Source organism: Podarcis bocagei (genome assembly GCF_964188305.1).
Source record: "Podarcis bocagei genome assembly, chromosome: 13".
Classification (NCBI taxonomy): Eukaryota; Metazoa; Chordata; class Lepidosauria; order Squamata; family Lacertidae; genus Podarcis; species Podarcis bocagei.
Window position 1 is genome coordinate 4,296,677 of NC_138138.1, and position 21,990 is coordinate 4,318,666.

At 44.6% G+C, this 21,990-nt stretch overlaps 2 protein-coding genes across 4 annotated transcripts in view; both read right to left on the reverse strand.

Moving 5' to 3' along the window:
- Positions 1–227: 227 nt before the first annotated feature.
- On the reverse strand, positions 228–13,744 carry LRRC14B (leucine rich repeat containing 14B). 3 transcript variants are annotated; one of them, XR_014001564.1, is made up of 3 exons: positions 5,112–5,398; positions 3,531–4,748; positions 228–363 (listed from the first exon to the last, which is right to left on the reverse strand). XR_014001564.1 is itself a non-coding variant. In XM_081167285.1 (2 exons), exons 1-2 carry the CDS (start codon positions 13,676–13,678, stop codon positions 9,445–9,447), a joined length of 1,617 nt encoding a protein of 538 aa, XP_081023411.1. In that variant the 5' UTR covers positions 13,679–13,744; the 3' UTR covers positions 9,367–9,444. The 3 variants fall into 3 exon arrangements, 1 of the variants encoding a protein (XP_081023411.1); XR_014001565.1 differs by having other exon boundaries at positions 3,531–5,398; XM_081167285.1 differs by lacking the exons at positions 228–363; positions 3,531–4,748; positions 5,112–5,398 and adding exons at positions 9,367–10,090; positions 12,708–13,744.
- An 818-nt stretch (positions 13,745–14,562) lies between these two features.
- The window catches only part of PLEKHG4B (pleckstrin homology and RhoGEF domain containing G4B), a 78,758-nt gene continuing 71,330 nt past the window's right edge, over positions 14,563–21,990 (reverse strand). Inside the window, exon 24 of the transcript XR_014001561.1 lies at positions 14,563–14,777. The gene's annotated coding sequence lies outside the window, so the exon portion shown is untranslated. The remainder of the gene's footprint in view (positions 14,778–21,990) is intronic.

Genomic DNA, 21,990 nt, shown 5'->3' on the forward strand with positions numbered 1-21,990 from the left:
AAAAGCAATTAATGCATTGATGGGCACCAGATATTTTGTTGGGGTAGAAGGCTGGAAATCTGGAAACCTGGTTTGGTGGACTGAGGACCTTTTGCCATTTGTCTGATTGCCTCTTTTTCAGAAGCAGGGACATTTCTGGTTTGGCATCCTTCAGATGCATAATTATGTTTGCTTGGTAATTTGCTTGGTTTAAACAAAGGTACAGGAAGCACATTCTTGTACGGAAGGCGGTAGACTTTCATCTTTTCTCCCAGTCTGCCCATCTGCATCTTCAAGCTAGGAGATCTCTGCACAAGAATGGTGTCCTGGTGTTGTTTTTCATACGTCTCATGGCGGAAGCTATTCCATTCCAGCAACGTTGTCCTGTGGAGAATGTAATTCCAGACTAAACAAGAATACGTTTTCACAGTGCAGGTTAGTGGCTGTCAACATTCCCTGGATCAGAAACACATGGAGCCCTTTAAAATTATCTTGTACATTGTTTTTACCTTTACTCTCGTAGGCTATCCTTTCCTTTTTCTTGTTTTCTTTCCTGTTACATTTTCTCTGAAAGATGGCAATGATGTTACTAGTACAACTCACCTTTGGCAAACTTGTGACCTAATGGTGGGTTGCAGTCTTCCAGTTAAAGAATAAAAATGGCACAGCAGTTACAGCTTGTGAGGAAAATGTCAATGGTACAGAACGGGGGTGGGGGCTAACATTTTGAGGCTAAGGGCTGCATTGACCAATGGTCAACCCTCCCAAGGTCCACATGTCAAAGTGACTGTAATCAATAATTGTATGCATGTATATGTAGACAGATTATACAGAGAGAGAGAGAGAGAGACCCCACACATATAATGAGTGGGTGTGATGAGAGGTCATAAAAACTGTTCAGCATCACAGGATCAGAATAGGGGGCCCGTGAGGGTTGTCAATTATTGTGTAAAAAATTGACAGATATGGGATAGACACAAATCTTTTGGTATCAAAGTATCACAAATGGGGTACCTATGGGAGCAGTCAGTTAAATAATGTTGTAACATTATTATTATAGTTATTATTATTGTTGTTGTTGTTGTTGTTGTTGTTGTTGTTATTCAAAATGGACAAAATTGTGGGGGGAGCCTTGGATCAACAAATAAATATATGCTGCTGCTGCTGTTGTTTTTGCTGTCATCTAAATAAAGAAACTTGGCAGGATTAGGAGGACCAAAAAACCATAGTGTCACAGCAGGGGACCCCGGGAGCACTCAGTGCTTTTAAAAAATTACATAATAATAATGACATCTTTTAATTGAAATTTTTTGAAGGCCCTTGGCATCATGGCTTCACAGCAGGAACCCATAGAAGCAATCAGTTTGTAAAAAAAACATTGTTGTTAGATGATGTGGGGGTGCCCATTGCTCAGAGCAGAGGAAAGATAATAGAGAAGGCCATGATATAGAGCAGTTGCAAGCATTCTTCTATGAAACCCATTTCAGTCTGGGTTCAGACTTGGTTGTGGGACTGAATCAGGCTTGGTTGCCCTGATGGATGACCTTTATCAGGAGAGGGACAAGGGGAGTCAACCTGGCGCAGTCTCTCCATGCCTTTGGATACAATTGATCATGGCATCCCCCTGGACCAGCTCGTGGGGGCACCATTTTATGGTAGTTCCAATCCTACATGCAAGGTCAGTTCTTCAGTCCCCTGGCATCTGTGTTACAGGGTGCCACAGGGCACTATTTTGTCCCCAGTGCTATTTAACACCTATGGGAAGCTCTTGGGAGCTGTCACAAGGGACTTTGGAGCAAAGTGTCATTAATTAGGCTGATGCAGGCTCTAGAACAGTGTCTGGGTGCAATAGTGGCTGGATGAGGTCCAATATACTGCATTTAAACAAGGGGTAGGCAACCAAAGGCCCGGGGGCTGGATGCGGCCCAATCGCCTTCTCAATCCGGCCTGCGGACGGTCTGGTAATCAGCATGTTTTTACATGAGTAGAATGTGTCCTTTTATTTAAAATGCATCTCTGGGTTATATGTGGGGCACAGGAATGCATTCATCCCCCCCCCCCGCCATAAAAAATATAGTCCGGCCCCTCACATGGTCTGAGGGATGGTGGACCCCCCCCCCCCCACGGCTGAAAAAGGTTGCTGACGCCTGATTTAAACCCTATCAAGATGAAGGCCCTCTGGGTGAGTTACATGTTCTGGATGGAGGTGCATTCCCTCTGAAGGAACTAGTACTCAGTCTGGGGTGCTCGAGTCCTGGATCCATTTTTATTTTTATTTTGTCACGAGGCACATGTGGCATTACCTTGAGCATCACCGGCAGGTAAAACAGCTCCAGCTGCTCCAGCTAAGATTAGGTGGCCCCTGTTTTCCTGGCACTGGAGACCACAGGACTGGATTATTGCAATGTGCTCTATCTGGGGCTTCCCTTGGGCTTAGTCTGGAAGCTGCAGAAGCTGCAGCTGGTGAAGAATGCAGCGGCTATGTTGTTGACACATTAACCGTGCATAATGTCTCTGCTGAGAGAGCTGCCAATATACTACAAGAACAATTCAATGTTTTGCTTTTAGTTTCAGCATTTTAAACCCTAAGAACATGGGACCAGGTTAGCTATATCCCTGGTCAGCAACTGCACTTCTTTGATAGGGCACTGCTGAGAGTACCACATGCTTCAGGGCTGCTCTTAGCTTGTACCAGAAACTGGACATTTGATGTTGCAGCTCCAATACTCTGGAATCAATTGCAAAATTTGGCAGGTGCCGAGCATCTTGATATTTACATGGCTACTAAGGATGCTTTCATTTAAGAAGGTCTTCTCTGAAGCATAACCCAAGTCATTGTCTATTAACTGCATATTTTTTGTTATTGTAGTACATTGCACAAATAGCTATTTCCTGTCTCACCGATCTGATCTGACACAGAAGACCTCTATTTGCTAATTTTGATTCCAACTTTGCAAAAGTTACTAAAAATTGAAAGTCAGTGAAAGTGTGACCACCTATTTCCTTGGCTGCTAGTTTAGAGTTACCTGGCTCTTAACACTGGATAATTAAGCAGGAGCTGTAGTCAAATGCATTAATTTGTTTTCATTTTAAAAAATCATTTAGGACTATTTTCTGGGGGAAAGTTACTTCTCCTGCTTCTCCCCAGTATAAAAGTCAATGATGCTTCACAAACAGCTTCATTCCTGGATGACTCATTAGTTTCTCCCTTCAGATCTTTGGAAAAACTGAATCAATTGCTAAGAGAAGCAACACAAATTCTGCCAAGTTTATCATCACTAGAAAGATTAAACCATCTCTAAATTCTTAACTATAAAATCATAATGTTAAATTATCACTGAATGTTTAATGCCATGCATTAAAATCCTGCACCACACCCTTTCCCTTCCTCACCCTGCCCAGTTGCTACTCAGTTTGATTTTAGTACAAAAAAGTTGAAATATGCTGATAAACCCTAGGAAAAAAACACATCAAACCCATTATATATATAAAAATGTTATATCCATAAAGTAAGATAATGCTTAAAAAGTACAATAATGATGGGCTTATACCTCTCTTGCCGCCTTACTTCCATAGTCAGATCCTCCCAAAGCATAGAGAAACTTTCCTTCTTGGCAACATTTCTCTCTTCTACATCACAGTTAAGAATGTTGACTTGTAGCGTATCAGGGCTACTTAGCAAAGGAGTCCGCATTGCAAAAAATGTATTTTATCACAATGGATAATCCAAATGCTTTCTTGATTAAAGGCTCAACTTGCTTAATTTTTTGATCTCTGTTTTGTTATGTGAGTTCAGTTCGGATTACCACTGCTTAAGTATTTTGGTGCTCCTATTTTTATGTTCATGAATCACTTGGGGGATGATATGATGGATAAACTGGCAAGCAGAATCCTCTGAAGCATTTAGAATCTCTGCTGGATGCTAAAGTCTTTCAGTAACTTACTGAAAAGGGAGATGACATGTGGTTCAGGACTACTTGACTCACGCCTATATTTTTGCTGTGCAGTCTGGAGTTTTCAAAATCCAACCCAGACTACTTGGCAGGCATGAAAACAGGACAGCCATAGTTAGCTGAATTAAGTTCTGGAGCAATGCTTTATGCATAATAATTGATTTCACATATAGCTCTGGTGGCAATAGTGCTTTATTTACTAAGCAGAATCAGTAATTGCTTCCTATAATTCAGGCTATATACCATTATAGAAACTATTGCCCATAAAACATACAGCACAAAAACAGTCTATTAAACTTTATAAACAATAGAAACACACACTTCTCAAAATGGAATGGACTCCCTTGGAAGGTGGTAGACTGTCTTTCTGTGGACGGTTTTAAAGCAGAAGTTGGAGGCTATCTGTCCGTTGTGATTCCTGCATTGCAGAGGTCCATAGAATCCTAGAATTGCGGAATTGGAAGGGATTCTGAGAATCATCTAGTCCAACCCCCTGCTAGATAAGGAACCTGTGGCCCTCCAGATGATGCTGAACTACAAGTCCCATCACCCCAGGCTACTGGCCAGGGGTATCAACTGAATTTTTTGGTCTAGTATACTGTATGTGGATTGGGTCCCCTGCTGCACTCAGAAATGGAGACATTTTTGTCATATGCAAATTTATACCATCTTTTGCAGGTGTGGTTGGAGTACCCAAAAAGAAATCAGGGTCATTCAACAGATGTCTGACCGACAGAATATCAACATGTTAATCTTTCTCCATAATTGTGGTTCCATACTAGAAAAGGCTTACCCTGTTTAATATCTGTCTGCTACCTAGCTGTTGGGGACATGGGTGGCACTGTGGGTTAAACCACAGAGCCTAGGACTTGCCGATCAGAAGGTCGGCAGTTCAAATCCCCGTGACGGGGTGAGCTCCCGTTGCTCGGTCCCTGCTCCTGCCAACCTAGCAGTTTGAAAGCACATCAAAGTGCAAGTAGATAAATAGGTACCACTCCAGCAGGAAGGTAAACGGTGTTTCCATGCGCTGTTCTGGTTTGCCAGAAGTGGCTTAGTCATGCTGGCCACATGACCCGGAAGCTGTACGTCTGCTCCCTCGGCCAGTAAAGCGAGATGAGCGCCACAACCCCAGAGTCAGCCACGACTGGACCTAATGGTCAGGGGTCCCTTTACCTTTACCTAGCTGTTAAAGACATAAGAGCCCTGCTCTCCTCCAATGCCAACCCTAAACCATGCAAAGAAGTAAAGCTTCATGAGCTGTACTTGCAAATGAGTTGTGCCTCTGGTCTTTCATCAGCTGATCTTAGGGCTGGCAGTACTCCAATAATACAAGACCAGGTGTAGTATTTCAGATGGAGGGGGCAAATGTCATTTAAGATTTATAGCAATTTTGTTCAGCTGCTCATGCTGTGATAAATTCAACATTTAAGTAGTTAAAAAGCAAGCAGTGCTCCACTTGTTGTGGTTATTTACCGTATTTTTCGCCCCATAGGACGCACTGGCCCATAGGACGCACCTAGTTTTTTGGGGGGGAAATAAAGGGAAAAAATTTTATTTCCCCCCCAGGTGCGCTGTGCTAAGCTCGAAGCTTGGGGCGTGCGAAGCTCAGCGCGCCCCAAGCTTCTGGGTGCCGGCAAGGTCTCCACTAGCCCTGGGAGAGCTGGGTCTCCCACGGCTAGCGGATAGCTTCCTGAAGCCTGGAGAGCAAGAGGGGTCGGTGCGCACTGACCCCCCCTCGCTCTCCAGGCTTCAGCGAAAGCCTGCATTCACCCCATAGGACGCACACACATTTCCCCTTCATTTTTGGAGGGGAAAAAGTGTGTCTTATAGGGCGAAAAATATGGTATTAACACATTTTTGTAAACCACTCCGAGGGATTGGGGGGTTTATTTTACAATCAAGTGCTATAAAAAATTTATGAAAACAATAAAGTAAATAAATAACACATATTTTTTTTCCCATGAAGACCTTCACAGGTGGAGCAACCAAATGGAGCAACTCCTGCTGCCTTCAGTCAAGGAGGAGAAGAGTGTAAACAACACAATAAACTGAAATGCTAGAAATTCAGCAGTGGCAATTCATTGTTTGACGCCATGTTTCAAAAGTATCCTCTCAGTTAACAATGTATGCCAATAACTCAGGAGGCCCTCAGTGAGGGTCTAATTCTGCACATACCTATAAATCCACCACTCCTGCCTGCCTTCCATATAGTCAAGATATAGTCTGTTGTGGTGCCTACTGTAGGCCTGGGCAACTTGTGACCCGTTATTTACAGTGGCCCATTCAGGGGCAGCTCATCCCATTTCACCACTTGAGGCAAAATGAGGCAAAGTGCTGCTTTGCCACCACCGCTATACCTGCTGCTCTGCCTGCCCTGCCCTGCCGCCTCCACTGCTGGCGTAGAAGTGGCACCAATTTTGGGTGAGATCTTGTATGCTCTGCAAGATCTTGTGGGATTTTTAACACAATTGCAGCTGATACTAGCACTGCTTCAGTGCTGGCTGTGGGGCCACAGGGCACCCGGGGGCTGCTGCCTTAGGGGTTTCTGCCGCCTGGCAGCCGCCTCAGTCTACCTAATGGCAGACCCAGCTTTGGGTCCAGAAGAGAAATCTCACCTGTATGTTGCCTGGGACTACGAAAGCAGGTTTCTTGACTCCTACCTGGTCAATGGGCTGCATTTCGATTGACAGCACCCAAATTGTGCTGGTGGCAGCAACCTTGTGCTGGGTCAAAATAAAAAAATTCCTTCCAGTAGCACCTTAAAGACCAACTAAGTTAGTTCTTGGTATGAGCTTTCGTGTGCATGCACACTTCTTCAGATCAGTGGCGTAGCGTGGGTTCTCAGCACCCGGGGCAAGGCAAGTAATTTGCGCCCCCTAACCCGTGGATTTTAGCACTCGAGTCTCTTCCGCGCCCTCCCAGATGTTGCGCCAGGTGCGGCAGGCCCCCCCTGCACCCCCCACGCTGCGCCACTGCTCCCACCACAAGTCTTCAGGACAGCCATCCGAAGGCTGGCGCGGGGAGAAGGTCTCTCCGCCCCACCGCCAGGCTTCGGAGCAGCCTTCCGAAGGCTGGCGCGGGGAGAAGGTCTCTCCGCCCCACCGCCAGGCTTCGGAGCAGCCTTCCGAAGGCTGGCGCGGGGAGAAGGTCTCTCCGCCCCACCGCCAGGCTTCGGAGCAGCCTTCCGAAGGCTGGCGCGGGGAGAAGGTCTCTCCGCCCCACCGCCAGCCTTTGGAGGAGGTCCGAGGACAGTGGGGTTCCTGCTTCCTCGAGGAGGGCCGGCCAAACGCGCCCCCCCCCAAATGTTGCGCCTGGTGCGGCCAGCACCCCTGGCACCCCCCACGCTACGCCACTGCTTCAGATACACTGAAACAGAAGTTGCCAGATCCTTCTATATAGTGAGAAGGTGGGGAGGGGTATTACTCAGAAGGGTGGTGGGAATGGGAGATTGGCAGATAGCTGAGATGAGCCTGTTGACGACTCTTAACGACTGTAATAGGTCTTACAGGAAAAGGCAAGTGGTGAGAAAGTGAGAAATGGCTTAGTCATGTATAATGAGATAAGAATCCAATGTCTCTTGTGCTGGGTGTGATCATGGGTGGGTAGAAGCTTGAATTTATTCTGCTCCTTCTGTATCTGCACAACTCTGTCATCTGGCAAGTTAAGCAACCTTTTAAAACTCTTATTATTGCCAATGAACTAAACTTTTGAATCCTTTTTTAAAAACAAATAATTAAAATATTCTGGAAGATTCTCCTTGTTACCTAAGGGATACGGGCTGGAAAATAGGTCAAATGCCACAAGTGTGACCAGACTGACCTTTCCATGAGTAAAGCTGACAGACGGATGCTTCTAAGTTTAGACAGAGTGTTCTGTGTTTTCTTCTTGTATTATCCATATCATTCAGATTAATGTGATTTTTCTTTCCCTTTAAATATTATTATATTAGAACAGTCTGTCCTCTTCTGTTTTACAAAACATGTATTTGTGCTAACTTGCTTGTATTTTTACTTTTCATAGAATCATAGAGTTGGAAGAGACCACAAGGGCCATCGAGTCCAACCCCCTCCCTGTTTATCAGCTTGCAGTGCAATCCTGACCTGAACATGACAGTGATTGAGCCAGGGGCAGGGGGATGGAGCCATCACTGCACAACCATGCTAAGCGAAATCTGACCAGTTGAATTTCTGCCAGTCACACACCTGTAAAAATGCATAGCATCAGCCATTTTAAAGGGGGAAATGGCAAAGATAAAGCAAAATTAAAAATTACAATATTTTCATTTTTTCAAGTACTATTTTTTAAAAAAACACCTCACATTATTTGGAGCTAAAATTCACTTCATCGGATGCATAATTCTTGATAATTCCTGATAGCTTATGGAATAATGCACTTGCCAGCCTCTAAAATGCTTCTAGAGAATTGATTCATTTCTGCTGTTAGCCTTGGCTAGTTGGCTACCCATTATCAAAGGACTGAAAGGATACCAGAGTAATGTACCCAACACCACAAAGTGAGCCAGTGACAGGAGGATTTCACAGTTAAGTCTCCAGGTCCTCTGGTGTGCTTGTTTTCTAGAAGTATGAATACATGGAGGTTGTGGTCAATGGGCTCACTGGGAAGAAAATGTGCAGGCAATATTTTACCCAAAGGGTGATGCAGCCTAAAGGGTTTAGCTATTAGCACCACCAACTCCTCCTCACCAACCACAACCTCCTCTCATGAAGAAGACATGAACAGGAACTATAAGCATTTGTGGTGGACAAGGCGATCTATTGAAGGCTACAAGCCATGAGAGCTCTGCTCTGCCACAACAGCTAAAGGCAGCAATGCTTCTGAAGGCCAGTTGATGGAAACCACTGGAAAGGAGAGGTCTGTTATTGTGCTCAGATGCAGCTTGCAGGTTTCTCAGAGGTCAGCCAGTATGAGAACAGGGTGCTGAACGAGAAGGGGCCATTGGTGTGATCTAGCAGGCTCCTCTCACGTTCTTAAGCATCAGAAACAAATGGCATGAGCATGTATAAAGTTCACCTGCCTCACCAATGAAGAACACTCTGTATTTAACAAGGTTTCAAGTTGTCGCTCCATAGACTGGGCTGCAACCCTTCATGTACAAAGCACACCCACTGAGGAAAAGAACAACTCGCTGCTTTGTATGGAGACTTGTAGTCATTCCTTTCAGATGAAACAGGTGATGGTGTGTGGAAGGTTAGTGGGTTGTACATCATGGGTATAGCAATTGCCCACCCCAAAAGTAAATCAATAAAAACACTTAACAAAAGGAGGTTCTGTCCTCCCTCAACATGAAGCCTCCCCCCAGCCTCTCTCCACATAAATCCTGGCTACGCCCATGTTGCACATCCTCATTTCTTTCACTGGGCTTGCTCAGGAGACTACCATGGTAGCAGAATATACGCTAAATGTGTTATCTAAATTATTCCAATAAACGAATGCTTTTATTTGACTAATGGATTTGAGTAGCACTGTTTGGTTCCGCAGGTTTCTTCAGACTTCAGTTCATCTCCTGAAGAGCCTTGTTGAAGCATTCTAGGGCATCCCTGAAAGACTTCAGCAAAGTGGCTCCAAGCTCATTGCCCGTTTCCTGTATTGCTGCGTCATATCCCCCAAAGATGGGTGTAGAGGCCTTTATGTCCTCTCTCTTCGCCTGCAGTAAAATCATGTTAAGTTCCTCGGCTATTCTCTCATATTTTTGGTGATCAAATTTCGAAAGATCAGCTTCACCAATTGGGTAACTGATGTCATTTGCATAACAGTCTCTTGGGACTGGGAATTCAATGTATCTGAGTCTTGGAAAATCAATGAAAATGTTGAAAAGGCATTTCAGTGCTCGAGAAGAGAGAGGATTTCCAAGAAATTTCAGCTCCTCTAGTTTCCGACAGGGGACCAACCCCAAAATCAGCATGTTTATGTGAGTGTCCTGAATGTTGCATTCCTCAAGGACGAGACTCTTCAGGGTGTAGGAGGAACGGTTCAGAAGTTTGAAGAAGGTGGATGGGTAAAGGTCAGCCACGTCATGGCCGCTGATATCAAGGACTTCCAGGGAGCCAGAATGAAGGCTGTTGGCTAAATAGGCCATGTCCACGTGGTTTAAAGAGCAGTTGGAAACATCCAGCACTTTCAGCGGGGTTTTCAGAGGGCTGGAAAGTTGAATATTAAAACAAAGTAAACAATTACATAATTCAGTTGCATTGGGTACTTAATAGGTTTATGAACGATGGGTGCAAGTGCATCATGATGGATGAGATATTGTTGGTTTCAGTGGGACTTGTTCGCAGAAAAATAAGAGGAAGGATTATAGCCACGGTTGAGCATGAATACAAAATTATGGACTTACTGGGTTGAAAGATATCTCCAGGCCTTTGACACTGAGCTAGGCTAGGTTATTCCTAAATCACCCTTAATTGTTTAGTCAACAGATTAAAACAATAGGATCAAATGAAAATATCTTCTTCAAACAACAAGAGAAACCAGTGGGGGGGGGGGGAGTAAACCAGAACCAAGCTGCTGGGGGTGGGGTGGGAGGAGACCTTCTTCTATGAATCATTTAGAAAATTAATGCCCAAGCATCTCTCAGCTCAACCTGCACCCACTTTGAAAGGTAAAACCCCCTGGCTGAGGGGAGGAGGTACCTCACTGTGGCTCAGGTCAGATGCCTTAGGGGGACCCTGATGTTGAGAATAAGTAAAGACTATGTGTTTTGTGTATCCAAAAATTGACTGTATTGATATGGGGCTATCTGTTTAGCCCATTTTAGTGTTGGCTAAGTTCTAAAATTTTCCTGGAGCTTTTAACTGTGTATTGACAAATGTACTTTTTTTCTGACTGACGGTCGAATAAAAGGTTGATGATGATGGTTGTGTATCCAAAGTATTTTGTAAATGACACACAGTATATTTTAGTGGCAGGAGACATATGCACAAGTTCCCTTGAAACTGTTCAATATGTGAAACACAAAACATTTTGTGTACAAGCCACTACTCCATGTTCCCCTGCAAGCAGGGCACCATTTGTTCGGTGATATGGCAGCTCTGCGTGTTCAGAAGAGACGGTTTCCGCCTCTCTGGTGGTCTCTTACAAGATCCCACAGGAGGATGCAGGGCTCAGGTGGGCTGTCCACGTGGAAACTTAAAAGCCTCCATTGCCCATCAGCTGTGGTCACCAATTTCCTTCCCTTTTCTCCTGCAATAATAGCGCTTCTCTGGACTCTTGGGTCACTTGTTCTCAGGGCTGGAAAGGAATTTTACTCTCAACCAAAGTTCTATTGGGTGTCAGTAATTGTATCACTAGGGACGCGGGTGGCACTGTGGGTTAAACCACAGAGCCTAGGACTTGCCGATCAGAAGGTCGGCGGTTCGAATCCCCGCGATGGGGTGAGCTCCCATTGCTTGGTCCCAGCTCCTGCCAACCTAGCAGTTCAAAAGCACGTCAAAGTGCAAGTAGATAAATAGGTACCACTCCGGCGGGAAGGTAAATGCTGTTTCCGTGCACTGCTCTGGTTCGCCAGAAGAGGCTTAGTCATGCTGGACACATGACCCGGAAGCTGTACGCCGGCTCCCTCGGCCAATAAAGCGAGATGAGCGCCACAACCCCAGAGTCGGCCACGACTGGACCTAATGGTCAGGGGTCCCTTTACCTTTACCTTTACTAATTGTATCACTACTTTGAGCAAAATGGCATTCAGCAGCAGTAGGCGGTGGGGCAGGCAATGCACAAGCCACGTCCCTAGCTTAGAAGGGACCCAGCCTTGTGCCAGTTCTCCCCACCCCCAGTTGCCTAGTGGGATCCCTGGTGCTTGGCTCGCACCACATTAAGATATAACATTGTTCAATTCCCAGGGGTGTGTGGCTGCACTGGGTGCTCCCCAAACAACTGAAATAACTTTCCAACAGCAAGGGTTGAGAGGAATGGGGTCTAGTCCTTTTGCCACTTCCCTTGCCACCCCTGCTTATTGTTGCTGTAGGCATCCCTCTGTCTCGAAAGACAATGAACCTGTGGCCTGTTTCATCTCACTGAAGTGTGTGTGCTGTTGTGATTCCTGCCACTCCCATGAGGCGTATAATGCAGCTGCTGTACAAAGAGCAAAGTGGGGTTTTTTTGCTAGTATTATTCTTCAAGTGGTTCTCTGATTTTTTTTTTTTTTGGGGGGGGGGGGGGAATGTGGCCAGGGCATGCCTCTGCTCAGAGCAATTTGCTTCCAGAAAATGTGAGGGCAGTGTGCCCTGAAAGGTTGGTTAAAAACCGTTTAAACAAATTTAAAAATAATGTTAGAGCCTAAAACCACCAAGAATGGCACTGGCACCCACATTTGCAAATATTTATTTTGCAGCAAAAAAAGTACGTCATTGGGGACTCCAGATGATCTCAGGTTCAATTCCTGAATCTCCAGTTAGATGGGATACAGGTAAGCAGAACTGTAAAAAGTCCTTCCTTTGGGACTTACTGCTAGACAGAGTAGAATCATAGAGTTGGAAGAGACCACAAGGGCCATTGAGTCCAACCCCCTGCCAAGCAGGAAACACCATCAGAGCACTCCTGACATATGGTTGTCAAGCCTCTGCTTGAAGACCTCCAAAGAAGGAGACTCCACCACACTCCTTGGCAGCAAATCCCACTGTCGAGTAGACGATGCTAAATCAGATAAGCATCAGCATGACAATAAAAGAAAGCTTCACATGCTGTCGCTTTTTAATACGTTACATATTAGTCATAAATATTGTCTCAATTGCGTCACCAGCAAGATCTGGAGCACATTACCTGAGTAGTTTACGTATCCTTCCCGTGAGTGTGGAAAATGCTAGGCTCAGCTCAGTCAGTTGAGTCATCTGGCTTAACTTTTCTCCAATTCCTACAAGAATGGCCTCATCCTCTGGGGTGAACCTTCGTACATCGAACGTCCTAGCTGGGAGGGTGAGTGACGTCAGCTGAGGAAAGTGGACATTATTAAAGAGCATGTGCAAATGTTCCATTTCCAACCGAACATTGTGGACTATTTCGAATTTGAGCAGCAAAGAGGGATCTGTAAGCTTTATGATGTAGAAGAGCTTCCGCAGGGCTAGGTTGTCCACTCGGAAGGATGCACAGCGAATTTTTAGTGGGCAATGGCACCTCATAAGCAAGGCCTGGACAAGCAGCTCATAACTTCGTTCAGTAACAAAGACATCAGTAAGAACGTCGACTGAAATCTCAAACACATCTGGATTGAACTTCAGCCTTTGCATTTCAACAAGCAGGTCGTAGCAGATCTTTGACAGCAGCTCTGTTCTGGCCCAGCGTCCCATTGTTTTCCTACAGTTGCAGAGCTGAACTTCAACATCCTTTAGGCCTGTTAAGTCCACCACTTTGAGTCTCTTTGCATATGGAGATGAACAATTCAGCACATAGTCTCTCAGGCCAGTTAGGCAGCTGGTCAAGCACAGGGAGCAGGCTCTGCTACTGATGTCTTCCTGGTGGTCTATTGTCTTCCCCAACAGTTTTCCAATGTTAAGTTCCTTCAGTGGCCAGTTTGCCACCAAATCGTGAAGAACTTCCCCTTGTTCCTGTAAGTAACTTGCCTTAAAAAGAAGAGGGAAAAGGTTGTGTGCAACACTGCCAAGATTTCCTTTTATCAGCTCTGTATTGGATACCAAAGCCCCAGCACTCAGGAACCGTAGAGAGTGCATTGCTGCTTTTTGATGCCTTCTGTTATACTGGATCTGCTCTAACAGAGGTTCTCTCTTGCTTGTCATTCTCTATTTTTAGCTGCAGCTGCTGCTGAGGGGCGTACGAGACATGTATTTGGAAGGTAAGAGGAGCAGTCATCTGCTGACCTGGTTACTATTTTGGTATCAGACACTTATTTGACACCTCTTTTTAATTGTCCAACTTTTATTAATTGACAAAGGCATAGCTGTGTTGGTCTGTTGCACTAAAAACAAAAGAGTATTGTCATACCTCAAGGACCACAGAACAGAATGTAGTCTGAAGTTCATTGATATGATCTAGTGTGTTCAGTTGCAAATGATAAGTGGTAACAACTGATGTTCGTTTGTTTTCTAGGTCTGCTCTGTGGTAAATAATTCACCTTGTTGATCTATTTGTTTGTTTTCATTTTGTAGGGTGAGTATGGTAGTCTGAGGGATGCCTGATTAAAAATCCTGAGTTGTGATTTTTTTCTTTGATGTGTCTAAACAAATGCAGCCATGAACAATGAATTTTGTGGTGTGTTCTGGGTGGAAGCTGGAAATATGGCAGTACAGTGGTGCCTCGCAAGACGAAAAGGATCCGTTCCGCGAGTCTCTTCGTCTTGCGGTTTTTTCGTCTTGCGAAGCAAGCCCATTAGCGGCTTAGCGCTATTAGCGGCTTAGCGGGCTTAGCCGATCAGCTGATAAGCGGTTTAGCGGCTTAGTGGATCAGCTGATAAGCGGCTTAGCGGCTTGGGAAAGGGGGGGGGAGAAAAAACCCCCGCAGGAACTCGCAAGACATTTTCGTCTTGCGAAGCAAGCCCATAGGAAATTCGTTTTGCGAAGCACCTCCAAAACGGAAAACCCTTTCGTCTAGCGGGTTTTCCGTCTTGCGAGGCATTCGTCTTGAGGGGCACCACTGTATGTGTATTGGTCAATAGTTTCCTGTGTAAGGTGATGCTCATAGGTCTGCTATAAGCTTGCACAATAGGGTACTGACTGAACCTCTTGGGTACACTGGTTATTGAAGTTTTGAGGGAACTGCTCAAGTGTCTCTTGCCTGAGTCCAGATGATAGCGGTGCCACCAATGTATCTCACAGAGGTTGTGATGCTGGAAAGTCACGTCTCAGTTTCCTCTAAGCAGTCCAGCCTTCACCAGCCTAGCTGGACAGGTTGGCAAAGGTTTATTATTATTATTATTATTATTATTATTATTATTATTATTATTATTATTATTATTAATTCATTTCATTACCTGCCCTTCACCATAAGGTCCCAGGGTGGGTTACAACAATTAACATTAATATTAAAACACAATTATTACACAATACTATATTAAACATAACAAAGACAGATCCATACTGATAACTGGCCCTCCTTTGTCAGCCTAATTATTATGTAAGTACTGTTTCTCTCTGATTTCTCAACTCATGTTATTCTCTGCATACTGTAAAATTGTATATATCCTTTTATTATCTATCTACTATATTAACCCTCAATAAATTTGTGTATGTTTATTCAAAACCTGCCAAGGGGTCCAGTTCATTTTGTTGTCTTTTTAAATAATATGTAAAAAGTTCCCATTCTTCGTCAAAGTGACAGTTGTCCTTATCTCGCAATTTGTATGTCAGTTTCGCCAGTTCTGCATAGTTAATCAATTTCTCTTGCCATTGTTCTTTTGTCGGGGTTTCCTCATTCTTCCATCCTTGTGCTATCAAGACAACATACATAAATAAGTTCTTTATTTTCCTTGTTAGGTCTTGTTCTACAATCCCTAACAAAAATGCTTCTGGGTTTTTTTACAAATGTCATTTTGAAGATTTTCTTCAATTCTTTATACATCATTTCCCAGAATTTTTTAATTTCTCTGCATTCCCACCACAAATGGAAAAAGGTCCCTTCCTTTTCTTTACATTTCCAACATATGTTTGACCTGGTTTTGTACATTCTTGTTATCTGTACTGGTGGAAACCCACATCTTTTCCCAGATCTTTTTTCATTACATATGGCTCCCTGTACATCCCTGCCAATCACATATTGTAGGTGTCTGACACTAAGCCTTAAGAATGCAATTGGTGCTGAAAGTGGGTCCATTTGAAGTTGTCACTTATCATGATGACACCAGGTCGGCAGCCCTTGGGGGGATGGGGGAGGAAAAGACCTGGCCATCCCCACCCCTACTTTAGATTTATGGGAGGATGCCAAAATCAAGTTTTCAAAGCTTGTAATGGACCAGCTTACTTTCAGGGCAACTATCAGATTGGAAGGACAACGTAGCGTTTACTGAATCTGTTGACAACTTAGTGAGGCTTCCAGTGGTGCTCATGCGCCTTTAAATGGCTTTGCTTCCATATGCAGGTCCCTCTGTCTGTAGTGCTATTCAAATAAAGGGTGACCCATAAAGGGCATTTCAGGAGAGACTGCAGGGCTGGTTTGTGATTCACAAGGTTCCAGTGACAATATAAAAGTGGAGAGAGAACCTGCACATTATTCCTTGTATTGCGGGTTCTGCAAAAGCTGGAAAGTTAATATTTCCCAAAAATGAAATCTTTTTTTTAAAAAAAATAATTTTTATTAACAGACCAATCATATCAAATCAAATCACATAAGTTCCGAATTACAGAGCCTAATTTTAAATTTTTGTTGGTGGTACCCATATTTCAAGTTCCGAAAGGGCTCCAATCCTCTTGTTGCTGCTGCTTTAAAAGTCCACAAATCTGTCCAAATAATGTTCACAATTCTGTCCAATCCTTTCTTGCTGTTTTCCACATCTCTTCTAGTTGTTTTCATATATTTTTCCTTTCTCTTTGTCTTTGTGGCCTCTGATTGTCTCCATAAGCGGGTTGAAACAAATTTGTATTCCTGTGTGGTTTTTTCTGTTCGTCCAAGAGTCATATTTCAGACAGCTGCCGTATTTCATCGCTTCCATAAAGAAAAAAATTCTTGCTGTCTACTTTCACTTTTCACAGGTCTGTCCCTCTTTCTCAGTCCTCGAGGAGGTTCTACCAGGAATCCAATATGAAACCAAAGCTTCCTCCTCCCGATCATGAATCTTTCGACAGGACCTGTCAAAATGGTGACTCCCTTTTTGTTGCTACGCCATCAAAAGCCCTTGTTCTTTTTCTCGATCTCACAGGCCAAACTTTTGGTAGTATATCATTTCCACACAGTTTTTAATCATCCTGCTTAGGTTGGTTATGCGACAGTTCTTTTTGAGGAGGGGTTATTGGTTAATCACATAGAAGAAAAGAAAAAATAGTCCCCCCCCATCCAGTCCCGCTCCGGCATACTGAACCTGGTATATTTTCTTCATGTTGTATTCCGTTAAATCCAACCCGTTGCTCTCGTTTCACAGAGGTCACTTCAGTTAGCAGTCTTCACTCCCGTTCTTCACTTGAAATATGTGCATTTGCTTCATTTCCAATTATATATTTCGAGCTGATGCAAACCAGTGTGCGATCAGAGACAGCGTCCGGGAGAGCCGGACCCACCCGAGGGCTTTGTGCCTAGTGCCCACACCCCTTCTTTCGAATCTGGGGGTGAATTATGGGCACAGCAGGCAAGGCAGCATTCCCCATTCCCTTGGGGCAATGAAGGGAGGCTGCATACTCCCATATCAGCCTCTTAATTACCTCGTGTGGGTCGGAGAGATGTTATTGTCGGCCATCTTCCAATGCCCCCCCCCAAATGAAATCTTAGGATTACCGTATTTTTCGCTCTATAGGATGCACTTTTTCCCCTCCAAAAATGAAGGGGAAATGTGTGTGCGTCCTATGGAGCGAATGCAGGATCCTCGGCTTCGCCGCGAGGCGCCTGACGTGGAAGCCGGAGGAGGAGCAGAAGGGTCTCCTTCTGTTCCTTCTCCCGCTTCGCAGCACTGCGCCTTTCCAGCGAAGCCGGAGGAGGAACAGAAGGGTCTCCTTCTGTTCCTTCTCCAGCTTCACTGAAGGGCGCTGCGCCTTCTCCCTCTCTGCGCAGAGAGAGAAGGCGCAGTGCCCCTTCAGCGACGCGTCTGTCCTGGCTTCTGCTTTAGCCCTGCGCAGCCTCTTTGGGCAGGGGGAGCCTTCATCCCGCTGCCCTGAAGAGGCTTGGCGCGGTTATCCCAGAAGCCAGAACAGCCACACGGTATCCCAGACGCCAGATCCCTCTTGCTGTTCTGGCTTCTGGGGTTCAGAATAAGTTTTTCTTGTTTTCTGCCTCCCAAAACTAGGTGCGCCCTATGGTCCGGTGCGCCCTATGGAGCGAAAAATACGGTATATTCGGTGTGTATGTGCTGCTCCCTTGCCCAGTTGCCAACACCGAATACTAGGACTGTAGTGATCCCAAAATGATTATATTCTTTTCCAATGTGCCTGTAATAAAAACAAACTTTCCTCTGAATTGTTTAGTATTTAAAAAAACAAAACAAAAATTGGACAGCTTTTGTGGATTAATAGCTACTCCTTGTGACTTAGATGTACCACTTGCTGTTTACTGTTTCAACAATTTTTCATCCTTATTTGTATGATGCATAAAGATAAAAAAATATGGGCCTGCTTGTTTTATCCTATGCAAAACCCTTCTGCTATATACCTGATTTCCAAGACCCTTGACATTTGAAGAATGATTCTTGAGACTCCCTATTATTAATTGAGTAAATTATGAAAAATCTGGCATTCCTTGACCGAAAGCCAGCCAGCGGCTCCAGAGAAACCCGCAAGTAAGGAATGAAGGGAACACCCCCCCCAACTCAATCTCAGCAGTTGTTATACTGAAGGTCCCCAGAGGTAGAGTTGCCAGACGAAAGTTTTTTTGTTGAGCTTTTTTAAAGTTCTGCCCAAAGTTGCTGAGCTTTCCTTGCTCCTTCTCTGGAGCTGCTGCTCTCAAAAGGGGTGGGGGGTGGGGGGTTTCAAGCTATTTTAAAGGAAATTCACCAAAACTTACACTACCAACATGGGCTGCCATACCTCCAGATTTTCCTGGACAATTCAGCGATTTCCACCCAGACAGTTCCCAACGGCCAAATTCCAGCTATGCCCGGGAAATTCCAGACGTATGGCAACCCTACCCTGAGGTGCCACTGAGATATCCTTGAATTTGCCTATTTAAAAAACATCCTTCTACACAAGATACAAATTTTATGAATTAGTGACACAGAAATGTTGTTTAAAAAAGAAAAGAAAAAAGGATAATGTACTAAATCAGTAAAGGATAATACAAATGTTTTATTTATTCTTCCATCTTTTACAATATATCATACATGGCAATGTTTGACTAACAAAAATAAAACTACTTGAAGAGCATATGAACAATACTTATACTTTTTTTATTTAGTTTGACATAAATTCTGTTCTCAAAGTATGTGGGGGTTCCCTAAAGGGGTCTAAGGGAGGCAGACACTCTCTAGGGGGGGTTCAAGTCCTTCAAATGCGGTTTGTGTGCCCTCTGATGGGGCAGGGAAACAGATGACCACACTCCTGAAGGCCAAAGCGATGTGGTCAAGCTGTGCTGAACAAGCCATGGGTGAATGGAAAATGATACGAGTGTATAGATGAAAACTTATATATATATATATATTAAATGAACAAGCCATGGGAGGCTTAGCTCTGAAATTCTGCTCCCTGCATATAGGGGGGCAAGTAACTTGGTCAGTGCAAGAAGACCACCTCAAATGAAAGACTGAAGACACATGAAATATATAAAGCGAAGTAACTGGAGATTCTGCCTGGGTTTGTAAGTTGTGAGATGTACATTTCTTTTGGATCATACGCTGGGTCAGCCATTAGTCTTGCTCTTCCCCCCACCTTTCTCTCTATACCAGTGGTTCCCAATTAGCTAATTACTGAGGACCCCCTATTTTAAAAAAGTCAGGCCACAGACCCCCTACTTTTGAAAATTTTGATTACTCTATGGTAGTTGCCTCTGCAAAGCAATTTTTGAACAACATGTGGGGTAGCCCCAATAAGCAAAGGATTTTAGGTATGCTAAAAAACAGACTAGAGCTGAGCGATATCTTGTTTTCAACATTGTGATACATCATGATATCCTGATTTATAACAATGTCTGAAGTTGGAGATCAGGTGTGGGGATGAGGAAAGGACCAGTCACAGAGATCGGATGTGGGGGGGGGGGAAGCAAAGTAACCTCCACTGCATTGCTTGAGGGGGGGGCTAGGGGGGGGGTACATCAAGCCTTCATCAGTGGGGCAGCCAGCGAAGATGCATGTCCACAGTTTTCCTGCTGACTGAGAAAAGCTGCTCCACCTCAGTGCCAGGGGAAGGTAGTGCCACGGGGCCTTGAAGTGACGGCAATCAGCTGCCCTGGTCTCCGTTAGCGTGAGGGAAGGCAGTTCAGATCAGCAGTGTTATTCTCATGCAAGGAGTGATATAACACTGTATATTGCCGGGTCAAAATCATTGTCACAGTGTGATTTCAAAAATGATTTTGGACAATATATTGAAAAGTCGCATAGTGCTAAATCAGACCATAAAAATTTTGATATTACCATGCAAAAATGACAAAATATTTGGGGGGAGGCAAGGGATGGTGCCATGGACGGCCTGAGTGCATTCCGTAGACCCTCACAGGTCCCCGGACCCCTAATTGGGAACCCCTGCTCTATACTATAGTTCTGTAAGAAAAATGGTCATCATGATGCAATTTGCCTGGCAACCCGGCAGCCATGCCAACTGCAGTGTGACAACAGAATAGCAGGCAGGCAAGCAGTTAGCAGGCAACCCATGTGAGCTGCCGAGGAAGAAACTCCAGTGACATTTGTTGGGGGGGGGGCTTTAGAGAGTGGGTTTGGCACACCACAGCCTAAGATATTCCTCCATTAAATGTGACTGGAGCAATGTTTAAAGAAGGGTGGGAAGCACTTCAGATATTGGTCTGGCAAACTGCTTTCTAAAGTGCCCATCCTTCTGTTAAACTTTAGATTAGCTGTGAGGGAAGGGAGCAGGTGTTTGGGTTGAGCTGGGCAGCTGGGTGAGCGAGGAGTGGGAGGCAGAGTGGGTGAGGGGTATGGTCAAGTGCAAAGGGAGGTGATGGCCAGGGGTGGGGAGAGGAGTGCAAGACGGGTGGGGATTGGCAAGTGGAGCGAGCAGTGTGATGAGTTCGGGCGTCAGAGTTTGTGTGATCAAGGCACCCATGCTTCCTAGTTTTAGTGTGTGTTAGAAATCACTCAGTGTTTGAAGAGTTAAACTGGAAGTCACTTAAAAACTGGACTCAGCTTCCGCTGCTGAGGAGATCACTTGAGAGATGGGCCATTAACAGAGAACAAAGACGACAGGGAGCTGGGCCATCAGCAATACAAGAGGTGAGTGGAGTCCCGCCCTGAGATTGTTAGTTGGAAGGCAATGCCAGTGGTTTTTTTAGGAGGAAGCTTTAGGTTTTCAGTTGGCTGTGGTGTGATAAGGGGTGGGGTCAGTCTGTTAAATGGAACCCCTTCATCCTGGGCTCAGGCTGTATATATGTATCAATGAAACCCAATATCCTAAAGACACCACAGTCTCCGCTGTGCCTCATTTCCAAAGGAAATACAAACCCTGGTTAAGCGCCTTGACACCTGAAATCTTGCACCACTTGGAGATTAGGGAGGTGTGTAACAATGTGTGTGTGTGTTTGCTAAGTGCCATGTGAATTTTTATCCATTTATTCATTCTCAGCATTGTCCAAAACTGCTTCAGGGGTTGAGAAAGGGATATTTTAACTTTAAACACACTGGTCAACTGGCACCTTTCACAGCTAGCTATTGCTGCAAACTTGCAGAAGCCTTCTCCCCTCAGTGTGAAGTTGGCCCCAGAGGGGACAAAGTAAGTTTGTACTGTACCCCCGCCGAGCTTCCCTACTGGGTGCCCAACCGGGGAGGGGCGTGGCACGCCAGCCCCGGAGTTGAAGCAGGGGGCGGAGCATGACGCAGGAATCGTCTCCCGATCACAACCCCTTCCCTTCCTGGGAGGAGGAAAGGCTTTAGAAAACTTCAGAATTCTGCACCAAGCATAGCTGCTTTCTGCACCCGGTATAAATTGTGAAAATTAAATTTGTATTTCCCATTTTTCTATGTTTTCAAAGCACAAGTGCTGATCTTTGTCAAAATGTGTTTGTGGTTGCCTGTAGCTTAATATCCATCTAGGCTGAAGGTGTTTGGACAGTTAGAAAACTTGTGCTATTGGACTTGTTAAACTTCTTTTCTCAGTCTGGAATTTGCGCTGAAAATGTCTGAGAATCTCTACCGTAAAGAGCTACACAAACTTATTTCTATTCTTACTATCAGAAATATTTCAATATTCTGACCACACTTGCTTTTAAACCTGGACTGTATGCTACTAAAAGTTTTTAAGAGTCTGCCATGAAAACAAGCAATTAATAATGCAGAACAATAAAATTAATATTTACA